Here is a 16,556-nt window from a genome sequence, read left to right as displayed (position 1 = left end):
ATTAAACTTCCAATCACGTTCGTTGTTGCAATAAATTTATTCCAACCCACTTTTACTTATTCTGAACAGAACTTTTAATGGTGCTTTTTGGTATCTTACCAAACCTTCACAAAGCTGTACCATTATCATAAATACTTGTTTTTCATAAACAACCTTCTTTTATTACATTGATTCACATATCTTTTATAGTTCATAAACACTCTCTATTAAACCTAATGCACGCATACATGTGTGCATTTTTATGAGTTGTTTTTTAAAGTCTATTTCAAAAAGTTATGTTAGGTTTCAGTGTGGTCTAGCATAGTTAATTCAGCTCTTTCTCAATACAAATTACGCAGCTGAAGTATTTGGAGAGTGTAGTTCCTTTTAGAGTAATACTCTGTGTTAAAAAATGGAATGTTTTTTCAGGAAGATATTTTAATTTTTATGAGATATTAACTTCTACACAATGATGTATAAGGTTACAACTTAATGAATGCTTTGTGATTTGGCATGGTCTACTCTGCTCACACAACCTTTATTGGCCAACCATTATGCAAGTAGTTTTTAATTATGAAGCTGTATTCTGTCACTTCTCCACAGATCTCTTATTCCTTCACTATACAGAATGGGTCTGCTTGTGAGAGACATAGTAAAGGCTCTTCTCTGCAGGATCATTGCCTCCTTAACTGTGGGAGTTTGTGTTGAGTGAGGCAAGATATTGCAGAGCTGGCAAGGGCGATCTCTGCACTAAGAGAAACTGAGCGCCCATGCACAACAAATTTTGTGGCTGCATAATTTTCTTTATTGTATAAATCTGGCTTTACTATGTGACTAGAACATGCTCTATTTTTTGGATCATCTGTGAAAACGTATGAGATAATAGCATTCAGTGTTCATTGCGGAGCTGAACTGGTGGTCTTTGAATGGACCATACAAATAAGAAAATACTGTATTTGGTATAAACTTGTTTCAGTATGCTTAAATAGGACTTGACATCTCTCAGTGCTAAAGATGAATAATTTCTCATTTAATGATCTTCCTCTAGTCTATATCCTGAATAAAACAGTGGATTCTGTTGGAAAAAACGTATGGCTGTGTGTGTAGAAACAGTGTTATTGGGTGGAACTAAAACCCACATAAGTAGCTTTAGCTTAACACTTCCCAATTCTTGAATGTTTAGTTTTGTTGTGTTAATTACATCCCAAAACTAATACTTTTAAATATGAATTTTTATGTAGGCAATATCCCTTGGGTGACGTGAGGCAGCATCACCTCCATATGCAGAGTCTCTGGCTTTGTGATTTTGATAGCAAAGCACAGCATTCGGGCACTGAGGATTTGCAGGGCGCCCAGGGTGGGCTTGTGCAGCCTGTGGCATGGCCTGTGCCCGCTTGAATGGATCTCCCCTCGCACCATATAAAGGTATCTGTTAGGTCTGCATAAGCTCACGTCCATCTCTTGGTAGGAGTGTGGATGCATGACTGTCTTCTCTTGCCACTCCTCTTCTTTGCAGCAATTATTTTTCTGTTGGAAGAGGTTGGTGGGATTCCTGGATCTTTCAAGCTAGGAGCTAGCGTGATCGGGATGTTGGGATCTGTTTCCCCACCTTTCACCCAAACCATAGAATATAATTGAAAATTAGTTTCTTCCTGCTGCCAGAATTTGAAGTAACCACCAGCCTTTCTGCCTTCAAGGCAAAATGTAAGGCGTAGCTCTTCTTTTTTTTTTTTTTTTTTTTTTTATCATTGCTAAAGCAAAGGAGTTTGGATGACTAATACGCTGTGAGGGAGGAGGAATAGTGGGAAGGGATACTAAATAAAGTACCCATAGTTAAACTGCCTGTTGAGGTAATATAATTTCGGACGATGTGGCAGTGAGCCCAGCATAAATGCGCATTTTGATAAATGTGATTCTTGGACAGTAGTGCAGGCTGGAGCTCCTCCTGCTCCCCAGAGGCTTCGTGATCAGGCTGCTCCCTGGCGTTGTTATTTCCAGCTGCACGCTCATGGGCAAAGTGCATGACTCCCAGGTTTAGGATGTCTTCGTTGTAAGCAGCACTGGGGTTGGGACTGAGTGACACTTGTGCAGCAGCTTTTACAGCCCAAGAGTGGCTCCTTCTAGGAGCAGTGCCCTGGTCACACCAAATGGTAACTGAACAGAGCTGCTGATGGGGGGTGCAACCTCCTAAGTTCTGATAAATTGTGGTCCCCATCAAAGGGCAAGTTTCCGATTTCGGGAACAAACCAGTCTGCTTTGAAGACTGTCGTGATGCTCTCATACTGCAGGGTCCCTGTTTTACTGAGAAAATTGCTGCCTCTTCCAAAATGATTCCCTGCTGGAAATAGAGGAGAGAGGTATTAACGGAGGAGAGGTCTATAATACTTGACACACAGCAGCCAGACAAAACTGCGGTCCCTCTTGTTCTTTTTCTCATTCGCTCGTCTCTCTGCCTGAATAGAATTGATTGGATAGGACATGTTGTAATTTGTTTTTACAATGAATAATGTTCCAGTTTATCCTCAGGGACAGTTGGGTGAGTAATCTCACACCGACCCTGACACCCTGATGTTGTAAAACGCAGATCAGGTTGGTTGTTTTAAGCAGAGGAATCATTTAATTTGGTTTTATTTCTAGTAAAAAGGGGCTAATAAGGTAATGTTTGTGAGCCTCCTGCCCATACGATAACATATTTTCTCCATATATAGAAGTATTTAGCTAGATATAGTATTTGATTTGATTTACAGATTCATCAGAGAACTAAATAGATGTTATTAACTTCAGTGCTAACTCTTGGGCTCTCCTCTCCGTCTTTTATCAGTTTACAAATACCGAGTGTTGGGCATCAGCCCATGTTTTAACATGTAATTCTAATGAGGTGAGATTGATACTGTTCAAATAAACTGGCTTCGTTAAGCTGCTGTTCCAAAGGCTGTGCAACTCTGTGAGTGAATGCATCTATCTTACAGGTTAGAGAAAATCAGATTGCCTATGCACTGGCTGTAGATTTCATTATTGTCTGTTTGTTTTATTTGCAGAGGATGATAGCTAGTTCTAGAATGTAATAATCAGTGTGATTTGAAATATTGACTATATGGTAACGAAAAACATTACAAGACAGGGAAAAAGTTGTTGTAGGATTGTGAGGAGACAGCAACCCACTCGAACCTTCAAAAATGATTGTTCATCATGCTGGTCTATTAGAACTGAAGCTGATCCTTGTATGTTTGGTATTTGCACTGCATTAAAGGTAAGAGGGCCTGAGTCACTCTGCAGAACTCAGGCACGGACAAAAGTGAATCACCTCTGAGTAAACCACCTGCAAGTAAGAAGCTGAAACTGCTCAGCAGTTGAGGGGGAAGCTCTGTGTGTGCCTTGCTTCTGTCATGGCACGCAGGCAGCCTCCAAGCATATCATTGTTAGCTTGCTTCCCTATGTATTAATAACCAATTTATTTATTTTTTTGAGCAACGGCTTCATATGAAAGCTGAAGGGAATGAGATTCCTGGTGAGCTTTGGATCAGGCCCACAGCAAAGAGAGAATGTGTACGAATACTATCCCTTTATCCATTTTAGGAGGTTGAAGATTTTTGCCATCCTAAACCATGACAAGCTGTGCAGAGAGGGGGTCGTAAAAAGTCCGTGTGAAAAAAATCATTTTAATAGCACTTGTAGGTAGTTTTAATGCAAACCACGTGCTTTCCTCTGGGCAGTATGAATGACAAGATGCTTGCCGTGCTTGAGTCAAAACGTCCGTGATTAAAAGCCAGTGGATCCCTGTGAAATTAGTTGGAACTGCTTTCACTAAGCAAAGATGAATTTAGCTTTGTTGTGGTTTAACCCCAGCTGGCAGCTGGAACTGTGCAGCTGCTCACTCACTCCCCCCAGTTGTAACTGGAGGGAGAGAATTGGAAGAGTAAGAGTGAGGAAAAACTCGTGGGCTGAGATAAAAACAGTTTAATAAGTAAAGCAAAAGCTGCACATGCAAGCAAAGCAAAACAAGGCATTCACTCACTGCTTCCCGCCGGCAGGCAGGTGTTCAGCCATCTCCAGGAAAGCAGGGCTGCACCATGTGTAACGGTTACTTGGGAAGACAAACACAATTACTCTGAATGCCCTCCCCCCTCCTTCCTTCTTCCTCCAGCTTTACGTACTGAGCATGACGCCACGTGGTAGGGAATGTCCCTTTGGTCAGTTGGGGTCAGCTGTCCCGGCTGCGTCCTCTCTGGACTTCTTGTGCCCCCCCGGCCTGCTCACTGGCAGGGTGGTATGAGGAGCGCAAAAGGCCTTGACTGCCTAGCAACAACCAAAAATATTAGCGTGCTATCATCACTGTTTCTCATCCCAAATCCCAAACATAGCACTACACCAGCTGCTAGCAAGAAAGTTAACTCCATCCCAGCTGAAACCATAACAAGCTTGTATATGAAACAAAAAATATCTAAACTCTCCACATCAGGTTTTTATCAGTTATTTTGGAGGTGCACCAGGGCAGAGTTTCTGGCATTGGGATTGTTCTCAGTCCCTCTCTTCAGTGCAGCAAGACCAGGGAAGAGTGTTCGGTTAAGGTAACATCTCTTCTGGGCTGTAAGTCATTAACAGCCTTTTTCTTGTGTTTGAGCGGTAGCAGGTGGCTGCCTGTGATGGAGCCCATTGCCCTGAGGATGAGCAGATGGAGGCTGTTTGCCTTGTGCTTCTAGGAAACTGAGAGAAACCAGAAGTAGGTGCAGCACGATGCAGTTCAGGAGAGGTGTGCTCCGAAGGTGCATCCCGCAGCAGCTGTGCTGCACTAAGGCTGGGGCTCGTGGGGCTGAGGCTCTGGGCTTCGTTTTGGGGGGGGCTTCTGCGGCCGAGCATGCAGCATGCAAAGATGCCAGCACCTCATGGGCTGCTGCCTCCCAGGTTCTACACACCACTGGTGTCAGACGTGCCCAGCTGCACAGGATGAAGGTTGTTGTGTGTGGTGTTTTCACCACCAAACCCTTCGGGGGCCATGTAGTAAACCTCTACTGATGTCGCATGAGTTCTGTGGTGTTCGACGCGTAACTGAAAATAATCTATTTCCACAATGATCAGACTTGTTTTCCCATTCCTGAGAGCAGCTGGCTGCCTCCAGGACAGCCTGCCTGTGCTCTCTTGATGTCCTGGTTTGCGGGGTCTCTCAGCTCTTTCATGAGCATCTCCATATATCAATCAGAATATCAATGCTGCCTTAAAGTCTAGGTTTTCTTTTTTAACTTTTTCTATCTCGTAAGCGTTTTGGTTGATAAATGGTTCTATAGACCAGACATGTATACGCTCTCACACTCTTGTGTGCGGTCTCATCTGTTTGGATTTTTGGTTTGTTTAATTCTTGTTGCTTATTAAGGCTCTTTCTGAATACAGGCAGCGCGGGTGGTCTGTAGGTGCCTCTGGGTCCTGCACTGACCCGCTACTGTTTTGGCAAGCGGTGAGGCTACAACAACCTGGCACAGCTGGCTTGTGGCTACCCAGAAGTCTGTAAGAGCAGTCAGTCCAGTTTGAGGGTTTTTGACTCCTAGGGGTGGCAAGAACTCTCTTTTCCAGAGTAGAAGGGTTATATTTGTTTTTCTTCATATCTAAATGAGTTGCCTTGTCTTTCTGTCTGATGGCAAATTTCATGTTTCGTTTACTGTAAACTCTTTCATTCTCTAATATATGCCAGGTTTCAGCATACAATAGATGTTCCTCATTGTTTCAAAAGAAGTGTTATCAATAAAAAGAAAATTAAAAATGCGTCACTGATTTGGAGAGAAAATAAATACCCTGAAGCTAAAATTTCATCCCAAATAGACCCTGACAGTAAGAAATACTGGGGAAAAAATTCACAAAGCTTCGGAGAATGTGAAATAACATTTCTTAAAAAATCAATTCTCCTTTAGCAACTTTTTCCTTTTTTCAGGACTGTAGTGGATTTTTTTTATTCTGTGAGATTATTTCTCATAATAATTTTGTCTTGTAATACTACTTGATTACAGCTCATGCAGAAAGAGTCAGATTGAATTTCTGAGTCCTGTGACCCTCTGGACTTCAGCCCCCTGGACTTCAGCTTCATTAGCTTCTAATATATAATATTTACTGATTCCTAGAGCTGCCTTTGCATAGATGTTTTCTATGGATCTGTTCAATTTACTGTCCATTAATCCTGGGGGGGGAGGAATGATGCTTTCCTACTTGCTACCCTCCCTCAGGTGAGATATCCTTAATGCTGTAGCAACATCCCAACTGAAGGAAGTGGTTGGCACTGGCAGTAGGTAACGAGAACAAGCGACAAAATATTCATAGAAGTTAATGGACATGAATGTATGTGTTGCATGCGCTGACCTAGTCTCTCCTCCTGTTTTTGTGTAAACTTATGCCAAGAGATATCCTTCGTAGTAAGAAAAAACCTCCATGAGGCATAACTTAATTTTTATATCATCTCGGATAACTTTATATTATCTCTTACTGGTATATTCGGTACACCAATTACAAAAGCAAATAGACTATGCCTACCAAAACCATTATCAATGCCATTTAGCATACTCATTAGAAATGGCTTATTAGAATATGAATGTCTGTATTATTTTTTAAAACACCATTCTTTGCTTAGAGTACCTTCTACTAGCTGACAATTATCAAACAAATTACCACATGTCAACTAATATGTAAATAGCCTACTGGGTTTTTATAATTTCAAATAAGTTTTAATATTCTCCTATTGAACAGAAATACTGAATTCTAACGGGTTCTGGTTTGCAGTAATGAGAGAGCTGACAACAGGATGAGGCTGCAGCAGGCAAGGCTGGGTTTGAGCAAAATCTGTAATTGAGAGGTATTTTGATACCTGTGTAGAACTGAATTCTCCTAACTCAGCTTCTCATATCTCAAAACGTTATAAGTGTTTATTTCCGAACATTGCCTTGGTAGAGGCTAACCCTCGTTTGAGTGATTGACCCAGCACTGCTTTCTGAGGGGTTCCTTCATAACGTAGAATAGGTCAGTTTACTGGGTCAGAAATGTGATTAGCGAGAACCTTTGTTTGCAAAGGAGCCACCATCATTACTCTAGCTATGCTCTGATACAGGGGCACCTCCAGGTTGCTTATCTACAGCAGGTAAAACTTGTTAGACTTCCCCAATACTCCAGAGAGAGGGTTTCTTTTGATACGCTATGGTTGAGTGCTCCTTCCCTTTTGCACTTTTATTTTCGTGCTTTGATCTCATGTGATTCTATTATGAGCCATTTCATCATACCTGCTTTTACAAGATCAATCTGCTAACTGCTTTGGAAAGGCATTTTATTTATTCCTGGTTTTGTTATTCAAACGTGTAGACAGAAGGAATAAAAAGAATGCATGAGTAGTTTAGGCAAAGATTTACAGCTTTGTTTTGTAGCACAGGTGTTTGTATAAGCATTTACATTTTGGGGAGCTTGTGTTAGCATACCTGTTGGGAGGTTTCTCTGCCTCTGGGTCTGCGTGAGCTTTGAAAAGAAAAAGCTGTTTACTCTTTGTGTGCCTTCTTTTCCCTGTGAATTTTGTAGCTCAGGCTTAACGCTTCCGAAACTCGTGTGTCTTGCTTAAAAGCTAGCATTTCAGTGAACTGGAATTTATCCGTGTTGTAAAATACACACAAAGGTGGCAGCAACTGTTTCAGGCTGTTGCTGCTGCTGAGCGGTTGGTTAGCAGTTGTACAGGCATATGCGCCATCCGCTCCTTCTGCATCCGTGTCCTCCCAAGCTGCGCCCTGGCCCTGAGAACGAGCAGCAGCAACTGACACAGGCAGGGAGTGGGCAAAGCACCTCCTCCAGCATCTCCTGCGGCTTCCCCCTCCAGCCAGGAGAGCCATCAGTGGGGAAGAAAGCTTGCACCGAGCCTCCAACAGCTCTGTGCCCCTTGCCCCCGCAGCAGGCTCTCCTCCCGTTAACCCTCTGGCTCGTTTTGCTTCTGGCAGTGCTGCACGGGCAGGTGTACCGGTTTTGCACCCCGGAGGGGACGTGGCTGCTGAAGGAGAATTCGACCCTGCCCTGGAGGAACCTGTCTGAGTGCGAGGCCTCTGACCAGGTAAGAGTTTCCGTCTCTTGCTGATGTTGTTGTTCAGGACAAAACAGAAGAGAGAAAAATACATCCGTCGATGCCCACACTTTTTTGTCCTGGCAAAGTGATCGCCTTGCTTCAGCGAGCCTAATGGTAAGGGACATCAGGCCTCTCCCCTTCAACAAAGGGAACGTGGAGGGTAGACGAGAGCAGGTTTAAATGTACATGAGGGAGCCAAGAGAAGTGAACCGGGTAGTCCCAGCTGCGGTGCAGTGCAGGGGCCCCGACTGCAGCCCACCCAAACCTGAGGAGTGACCTCATGTTATTCCTTTGCCTTTTCTTCCATTGTCACGCCGTTACAATAAAGCGACGGTTTGTTCTCTCTATCTTGTTAGCAGCTATTAAGGCGATTAAGATGAACTGAACTGAAGGATATTTGCATTTCACCTTTGGACAGGGGGCAGTCCCTGCTTTTTCTTTCTTTGTGGTTTTTTTTTTTTTTTTTGGTCTTTTTACCTTAATTTGCCAGGGGTGATGGAATTAGGCTTGTCAGTGTTATTTTCTTGTCCTAGTGCTTTATACTCCACAGGGAGCTGAGACACCTGGCACCAAATGAAGGAGAGCATAGGGATTTCCAGGGGATTTTTGTCAGCCACTGGCGTCAGCTATTGCACTGTGTGCGTTCCCATGACACGTGATACCGTTACTGCTGGGAGCCTCCAAGGGCGATGCTCTGCCTCACGTAAATTGATTGCACTCTCTCCATCCCAGGGTACTGGGAACTAGGACGTACCTAGCCAAAACACTTCAAGTACATGAAATTCCCAAGTGCTATGGGATCTGCATCCTCTGGAGTTCCTGTTTCTCAGTGCCTTGTTCTTCAGAAGGAATAAATGGCTGCAGACTAGAAGGAGATGGGAAAAGAGTTAGTTTTTAGTTCTCCAAATATGTTAAATTTCACTTTATCCTTTAATTTGCAGCCTTGTTCCTTGTCCCTTCCACGTTCTTGGGTATCCCAGCAGAGCTTGTTATTTTAACACGAAGTGTAAGCCTAGTCGTTTGACTTTTCCTTGTTATTGCCACTATGGTTTCTTCCAGAGCTGTGATGAGACATGCCAAGGAGAGAGGTACCTAATGGTAGCACTTGGTCATTTGTCGCCTGCCTCCAAGTTTCCGTGAACTGATCTGGATTATGAAACCCTGCGTACATGGTGTCAATCCCTGAAATGTGAACAGCCGTGTTTGGTTTTCCAGCTAATGTATATAGAGCCCCCTAATAACCTCCTTTGTTTTATGCATCTTGTACGTGAGAACAAGAGGTTGTTTTGATAAGTTCGCTGTTATTGTGTTACGACTGTTGCTAAAACAAGATCCAAAGGGTTTGTGAGTGAATTGTTGTAACATTGTTTACTTCAAGTGTGTGATGTGGTTTTGATCTGCGTAGATGTTTTAAATTGTCAGGCCTCAATAGTTTGCCTGAGCTTTGATACTGAAGAGATTTTTCTCTTCGTAAGGCAGTCCTCATATCATTCCTTTTAAAACATTAACCTAGTAAATCCCTGAGGAACAGCCTGTATGTTCACCTTAAATCCTCCTGCCTGTGTAAAGTACATCTGAATAGCTGTACTTATTTCTGAAGTGCAAGGAATATATTCCTTTGTACCGCACAGGTCTCGGGAGTCAATTGCAGAATTAGCAGCTTGAAGAAGGGAAGTAAAATGCCCGAGTCTATTTAGACAAGGATGCGTGCTTAGAAATGAACCAGGATAGAGAATGTGAATGTGCCTCAGAGACTGAGCAATAAGCCTGTGTTGCCTGTAACTTTTCAGATGCTTCTCCCTTAAAGATTTTGGCCAGTGCTTTCAAGCAAGGGCCGCGGTGGTCATGTCTTCAGCAGCGAACCTGAAGAGAGCCACAGCCCAGGACTGTCAGGGGGGTGTGAGCATCCCTGCTGCTCTGGCTCACGTCAGCTTCTTCCCTCTCACCAGTGCTGTAACACCTGGGTCATGAGGTGGTGTTGGGCTGTGGTTTGTTACCAGGAGGTTGTGTATTTGAGGCAAAAGAGAGGCTATTTGGGGGCAGAAAAGAGTTTAGTTACATGAATGCAAGGCATGCTTTGCCTCAGAGTCAACGAATGGGACCTGGCTTGTTATATTTCCAAGTCTAGATGTAGCCAAAGGACCCCCCTCCTCCTTGCTTTAAGTCTTCAAGTCTGAAAACAGCAGCTTTGCCATTTTTACTGCAGGGCTGAGTTGTGTCTATGCTTCCTGCCATCTGTTTAAGGCTTGCTTGTGTGGTAATTTATGCCTCTCCAACTTTATTATGAAATAATGTCACATTATCTATTTTCTAGCCTGGCTGCAAAGCCCAACTGTTTGAGTGAATACCTGGGAGCAGCTGGGGAATTAAGATTAAATTTTTATTTCTTTAGAACATAAGAGAAGTGGAAAACTGATTTGATATGTGCATTTAAACTTGGAAGTAGGAGAATGACTTTTGGTTATCATTAAGAGAAGTCAGAAAGCAGCTGAGAGAAAAGAACTGAAGCCCATGAGCTCTGTCTTTTACCCCCTCCCTCTTCTTTTTTTTTTTTTTTTATTTTTTTATTTTTTTTATCTTTTCTCCCTTATATGCTCTCAGGATGCACCAGAAGAACAGCTCCTGAATTTGTCCATCATATACACCATTGGATATGCTCTTTCCTTCTCTGCCCTTGTAATAGCAACTGCCATTCTTCTTGGATTCAGGTAACTGGTGAAGCTCTGAAGAGAGTGGAGAAAAGGTGTTATGATTTTTTTCTATATGGTAGTATGAGACTTTGACAGAAATGTTTGATTATTTCCCCCCCCCCCCTTCTTCCATCACCTCATTATTTCTCTATCTTACGTCATTTCTGTGTTCCTTCCTACGATCATTTCTTCTCAAAAAGCAAGTAAAATTCCTGAATTTTTGAAGTATTACCAGTATGAATGTGTGGAACAGATGCTTTTTATCAGTTGAAATATTTTGTTGTCACGTTTTTTATTTCAATGAAATTTCCACCGGAAGAAATGGAAAAAGACAGACATTCCAGCGTTCCCTCGTGTTGTCGCCTTGCAGATGGGGCACTAGTCTGGGGTGTGAGAGGACACTTAGGACAGAAGTTTTCATCTTTTCATGCTTGGAATTACACAGTCCATAAAGCTCAGTCTGGCCTACTTTCCAGCCTTCACATGCAGGGTATTTCAGTGCAGAAATGGGTTTTTGACATAATTTCTCTTTTTGGAGAACTTTCAGAAATTCTTATTTCTTTTGCAATATGGAAGACAACCTAATTTTGAAACTTGAAAAGGTTCTGTGAAATAAATTGCTGTCACCTGATCAGATTTGGCATGCGGGGTTCATCCAGCAAATTGCATGGAGTGCATCAAAATTAAGAGACTACTGGTAGTACATGCCAATGCTACACTATGTAGGTTTGGTTAAAAAAAGAAGAAAAGACAACTTTGGACTCCAACAGAGAGATGTCTTTTTTTCCCCTCTGTAAATGCAAGAGCTTGTATTAATTCCAGCCAGGCTTTCTTGCCATTTGGGCATGCTGAGCACAGGAGACTGATGGTTAGAAAATGCAAAGATACGATCCTGCTGTGTTCTGGGAAAGAAGTCCCTCTGCTATGAAGTCCTGCTCCCTGCTGCTGAACGTGGCCAGGTCCCATCATCCCTCTTACACGCTGATGAGGCTGCCTCCTAAAAAAGTACAGTTTTCCATCTCCTGGTACTCTTATTTGAAATCAGGTCAGGTGCTTTCGGTGCTCTGATCCTTAAGAAACTTTCATCCCTGACTAAAGAATTCTCATTGCCAGTTAATGATCATTTGCTCTGGTGCCAGTACTCTCTGTTAGCATGCGAGTCCCTCTCCTTTCCTTCCCCCTAAGTGTTTATACCCCTTAAAAAGATCAGTCATGCCTTTTAGCATCTAATTTCCAAAACTAAAATGACCCAAGCCTTCTAATATTGTACCACACCTCTTAGCATTGTATTATCCCTTCTCTTACCAGTGGAGAAGCATAGGCTAGCGATCTCAAAGAAGACTTAAAATGACTACAGGAATGCAGAGACATGCTCGCCCTCTGTGAATGCCATGTGATAATTATGCACTTGTTGTACCTGTGCAACTGTGGGACTCATCTGACAAAACACCAGATGGTCTTGAAGTCTCCAAATGTCTCCCAGGATAAGTGCTTTCTCCTTGTTTCTCCTATCAATAACACTCTTTTGAGTAGCCTTAGCAGCCCAAATGTAAAGGTCACAGAGCGCAACCATATACTTTTTGAAGGAAGGATGTGCATGGTTTTGGCAGGGAACAAAGAGCAAGTTTGTCACCGAGGACTGGTAGGAGAGAGGGAATTTTGATGCCTTGACTTTTGTAGAGTAATGCTTTAGCATTTTGTCCTTTAGCTGTGAAGCAGGGACTGAAGAAGTGTAAGAGGAGTGTGTGCTTCTGATTTTGAAAATGAGGTTTCAGAGATGTTAAAGGGGCTGAGAGACTTGTTAAAACTATGCCATCAGACCATTTTGTGCTTTCCTGTCTAAATTATCTATCTGGAGTCAACTTGGTCCCTGATCTCATGAAATACATGAGACCTACCCTTACGTGGATTGCAGTTGTGAGATTCTGACAGGAACCTCCACTCATGCCCTCTCCCAGTGGCTGTGCAACCTCAACGAATGAGGATGGAAATCTAATTCAATGGCACCAAGGTGCTGATGTTCTCCACTTTTGTAATAGGAAGGCCTTTTGAAGTTCTTGGACTACAGAATAACCTTTATATTTGTTTTTAATAATGATACAACAGAGGAAACAATATATCTCTAGTGTCCAATTTTTCATCCGCTAAAAGAGATGGAAGAAAAGTCTGTCATTTCAGTGATGGAAGCTGAATTAGGCCCATAACTTCATGACCGAAACAATTTGAATAACTTGCATTGCCTGTAGCAGAAATACTCAGTAACTGCTTGCAACCTATTTTCTTCAATAGGCTAATTTACGTAATTTTTGCAATCAGATTTAGATGTGTAGTGGTTCTGAAGGGTAGCAACAAATAAATTTTAAGTTAAGGGAAAATAAATATTAATCATAGGTAAGTTTTGAAATAAACTGTGACTTAAAAGTGGTGCAAAAAATTCTATTTGACCTGTGAAGAAAAAGCTCTTCCTCTTCGGTGTAAAACTGGTGACTTTCAGACCAAGTCTATTTTTCTACTCAAATTTATAGAGCAGTAAAAATAGACATTTAAAGCATAAGTTCACTGAAACTCTTGCTGGATCAATTGCTGTTTATCATATGTTACCTGTATCTTTTGTCATCAAAAAAGAATCAAAGCCAGCGTAACTTCCTCTGAAGCAAAAAGTGTACCCTTGTGGTACTGGCAGAAAAAAGCTTGTGGATGAGGCTGGTAAAACTTTGGCAGCACTCTGCAGTTGGATGCCATTTACGTGACTACGGTTTCTTTTGCTATCCCTTAACATGCTCTTTTTTGACAAGTAGCAATTTTATTGTCTTTGCAGCTGGCTGCTGAAATTCAAGAGGATTTTTTTTCTGGGGCTTTGTTTGGGTTTTTCTTTTCTGTTTTCAAATCTGAATGCAGAGGTGAAAATTCTGTTCCTTTTAGTTCTAAGGAAAGTATTTACAATTCCCCCAGGAGGCAATTTGAATACAGATTTTTCTGTTGTTGTCAAAGCCGTAATTTACAGGTGGGTTTTTTTCATTGCGAGCTTGAGCCCAGCCAGAAACTGCACTGCACGCCAGTTCCTGAGCCTTGCCAAGGCAAACCTGTGCAGTGGCATTGGGGTCAATTCAAGGAGATTAGATTCAGCATTACATGAAACTTGACTTTTTCAATCCTTTCAGATGTATCTTCTGAAAATTACTTCATTTTTACATTTTTTAAACTTTTAAAATATTTTTTTTCCTTGCACACGGATCCTCCTTCCTTCCCCCAAAGACTCACGCTTAGTGCTGAAATTTTGAATGGCTTTTCGGTGATAGTGAGTTCTTTCCAAAGGCAGATTGAAATCCCTGCAGCCGTTCTGAAGCTATGGGTTTTCCTCTGGTACCCCGTCATTTCCATCAAGGCTCATTGTTCCCTCCCTCAGTCCTATCTGTGATGCTGCAGCTTTTACATAGCTAACGGATCATGACTGGTTCTTCCTTTTTACAGACATCTGCATTGCACGAGGAATTATATTCACCTGAACCTCTTCACCTCTTTTATCCTCCGGGCTATATCTGTCTTCATTAAAGACTCGGTGGTGAAGTGGATGTACAGCACAGCCACGCAGGAGCACCAGTGGGAAGGACTTATCTCCTTCCAGGTAGGGGCAGACACTGTGGTGGTTCTCAGGGTATTGCAGTCATCACTGTGGTGTGTCTGCATGGCAGCAGGTAATTTCATTTTGTACAACAAGGGTTGTACAAAATGAAATTACCTGCTTTTGTACAACAAGGGTTGTACAAAATGCTGTTCTTTAGTCCACAGAGTTTTCTCTGAAACTTGTAGCACAATGTATGTGGTTGTGGTTGTGCCATCCCAGGCTTGGTACAGGCAAGTAGTTGATGCTGTGGCATGTTTCTCTGCCTGTGGAAAGTTTGCCCCTAGGAGACAGAGGAAACATGAAGAGGTGGATTTTTGATAGACGTACAAATGCCCATATCTTCTTCCCAAGCTGCAGGTTCGTTTCCTCTAGCAGTGACAAGTGGGCATTCATTTCCCTAAGCCAGCACCTTTTGTGATAAGACTGTCCGTCTCGTATAATGACCAAATTAGTTGGTTGTTCTTGGGAGATCTTTATAATCTGTTAATGATGGAAAAAAGGGGAGCATCTGATTAAAATGCAAATTTGAAAGCATTTAGAAAAGCTTTGGAGGAACAGGCTAATTAAATACTTCTAATCGAAGGAGAGGATGTACAACTCTCTTGTGAATATGATGAAAGCTTGCCTTTCCCCCTTCAGATTTGGAATAAAAAATGTACTTTAATCTTCAAAGAAAAGGCTTTTCATTATTTGTATAACTCTCCTGATTCTGGAACACGGGTACAGTGTTTGCTGCTGCAATATAGGGTAAAGGGTATGTTTTCTGAGGCATGCTTAGTACCCATCCTTTTCTGACACTCTGCCTAAGGCTTAAGCACTAATACCACATAGTGAGTCACATATGATGGTTGTTTTCTTCTCATCTGCAATGTATTAATTGGCAGAAAATAATCTTGTGACACGTATCTTAAGTGGTTTGGAAATGTTCGCATTGGATTGTCAGTCATTCCCTCCTTTCGAAAAAAAACTAGGCTTTATGCTTTCACACATGGTTTATCCAATAGTGGTTTCATCAGATCTGATGGATATGTTAATTAGGTAATCAGGTTTCATACTTATCTAAAGCCCTGCTGACCACCTCTCTGTAATTTAGCAGCCAAGAGAGATTTTGCACTTAAATGTGATGCAGTGGGCAATATTGCTGTTCTATCAAAAATCTTTTTCTTTGGAAAATAGTCAACATTATGGCATCTGCTATTTGCTCTTTAATAGAGAAATTTTCAGCTGCGGAATAGAATATCTGGGGAAGTGAAAAGATTCAATGACTGCAGTTGATACAGTACATTTCACTTGCCTTCTTTTCATCTTTGTGATGTGCTTTTCAAACTATAATCTGTTGCTTGAGGGAAAATGCAGAACATGTAATTTTTAATTTTTTTTTTAAAAGAGGAACGCTGTTGAAAGCATCTATCTGCTGTGTGTAGCACCTGTTACTGGCTTCTGTCCCTCCTGTACCCAAATGGGATCAATTTATCAAGCATTGTTTTGAGGAGCAAGTAAGAGTAGCAGAGAGAACTAGTCTTTTGGGTTAGTATCTCTTTATTCTCAGCCCCTGTTGCATTTATCTGGGCTGTACTTTCCTCCGTCACAGGAATCTCTCAGCTGCCGCTTGGTCTTTGTGATGATGCAGTATTGCGTGGCTGCCAACTACTACTGGCTGCTGGTGGAAGGCATGTACCTCTACACCCTGCTGGTACTTTCAGTCTTTTCTGAGCAGAGGATTTTTCGGCTTTATCTCTGCATTGGCTGGGGTAAGTTGGTCTTTCCGTATGTCTGCCTGTGGCTGCCTGCACAGGCAGAAGGTGGAATAGGAAAAAATACTGTGTGTCTGTCATAGTGCTGCCCAGTTTGAGTCCTGCACTTTCCATTCCCTTTGTGTTCCCCATCCCTTATCTTGCTTGAGCTGGACAATGCTGGGCCAGCTCCCGGATGCTTGCAGCGTAGAGGCTGTGGCTTCATAACGGGGGTGCTGCGCGGCACCGCGGAAACTCCCCAAGCCGGTGGCAGCCGCGTGGTACTTTTCCTGCAAGACATCAGCTTCCCCCTGCAAAAGATGTGTGGGTGATTCCAGGTGAGTGTGGACTTTCCTGGACTGCCCTGCTTCATCTCGTGATAGATTCCTGCTGCGCTCAAAGATGTGTTAACTACTTGTGGCGCAAAATAGCGATGATACCTTGTTATCTGGTCA

The 16,556-nt window shown here is 42.4% G+C and overlaps 1 protein-coding gene across 2 annotated transcripts in view; it reads left to right on the top strand.

The window, feature by feature from the left end:
• Nucleotides 1–16,556, top strand: part of GLP1R (glucagon like peptide 1 receptor) — an 87,849-nt gene that overhangs the window by 48,597 nt on the left and 22,696 nt on the right. For both annotated transcript variants that reach the window (XM_063328689.1, XM_063328690.1), the window contains exons 4-7: nt 7,932–8,041; nt 10,655–10,761; nt 14,215–14,368; nt 15,960–16,119. In XM_063328689.1, the coding sequence (XP_063184759.1) occupies nt 7,932–8,041; nt 10,655–10,761; nt 14,215–14,368; nt 15,960–16,119 (531 nt within the window). The remainder of the gene's footprint in view (nt 1–7,931; nt 8,042–10,654; nt 10,762–14,214; nt 14,369–15,959; nt 16,120–16,556) is intronic.

This window comes from Chroicocephalus ridibundus, chromosome 3 (assembly GCF_963924245.1).
Source record: "Chroicocephalus ridibundus chromosome 3, bChrRid1.1, whole genome shotgun sequence".
Classification (NCBI taxonomy): Eukaryota; Metazoa; Chordata; class Aves; order Charadriiformes; family Laridae; genus Chroicocephalus; species Chroicocephalus ridibundus.
The sequence above is the reverse complement of the archived record's forward strand: the minus strand, read 5'-3'. Positions and strand labels throughout refer to the sequence as shown.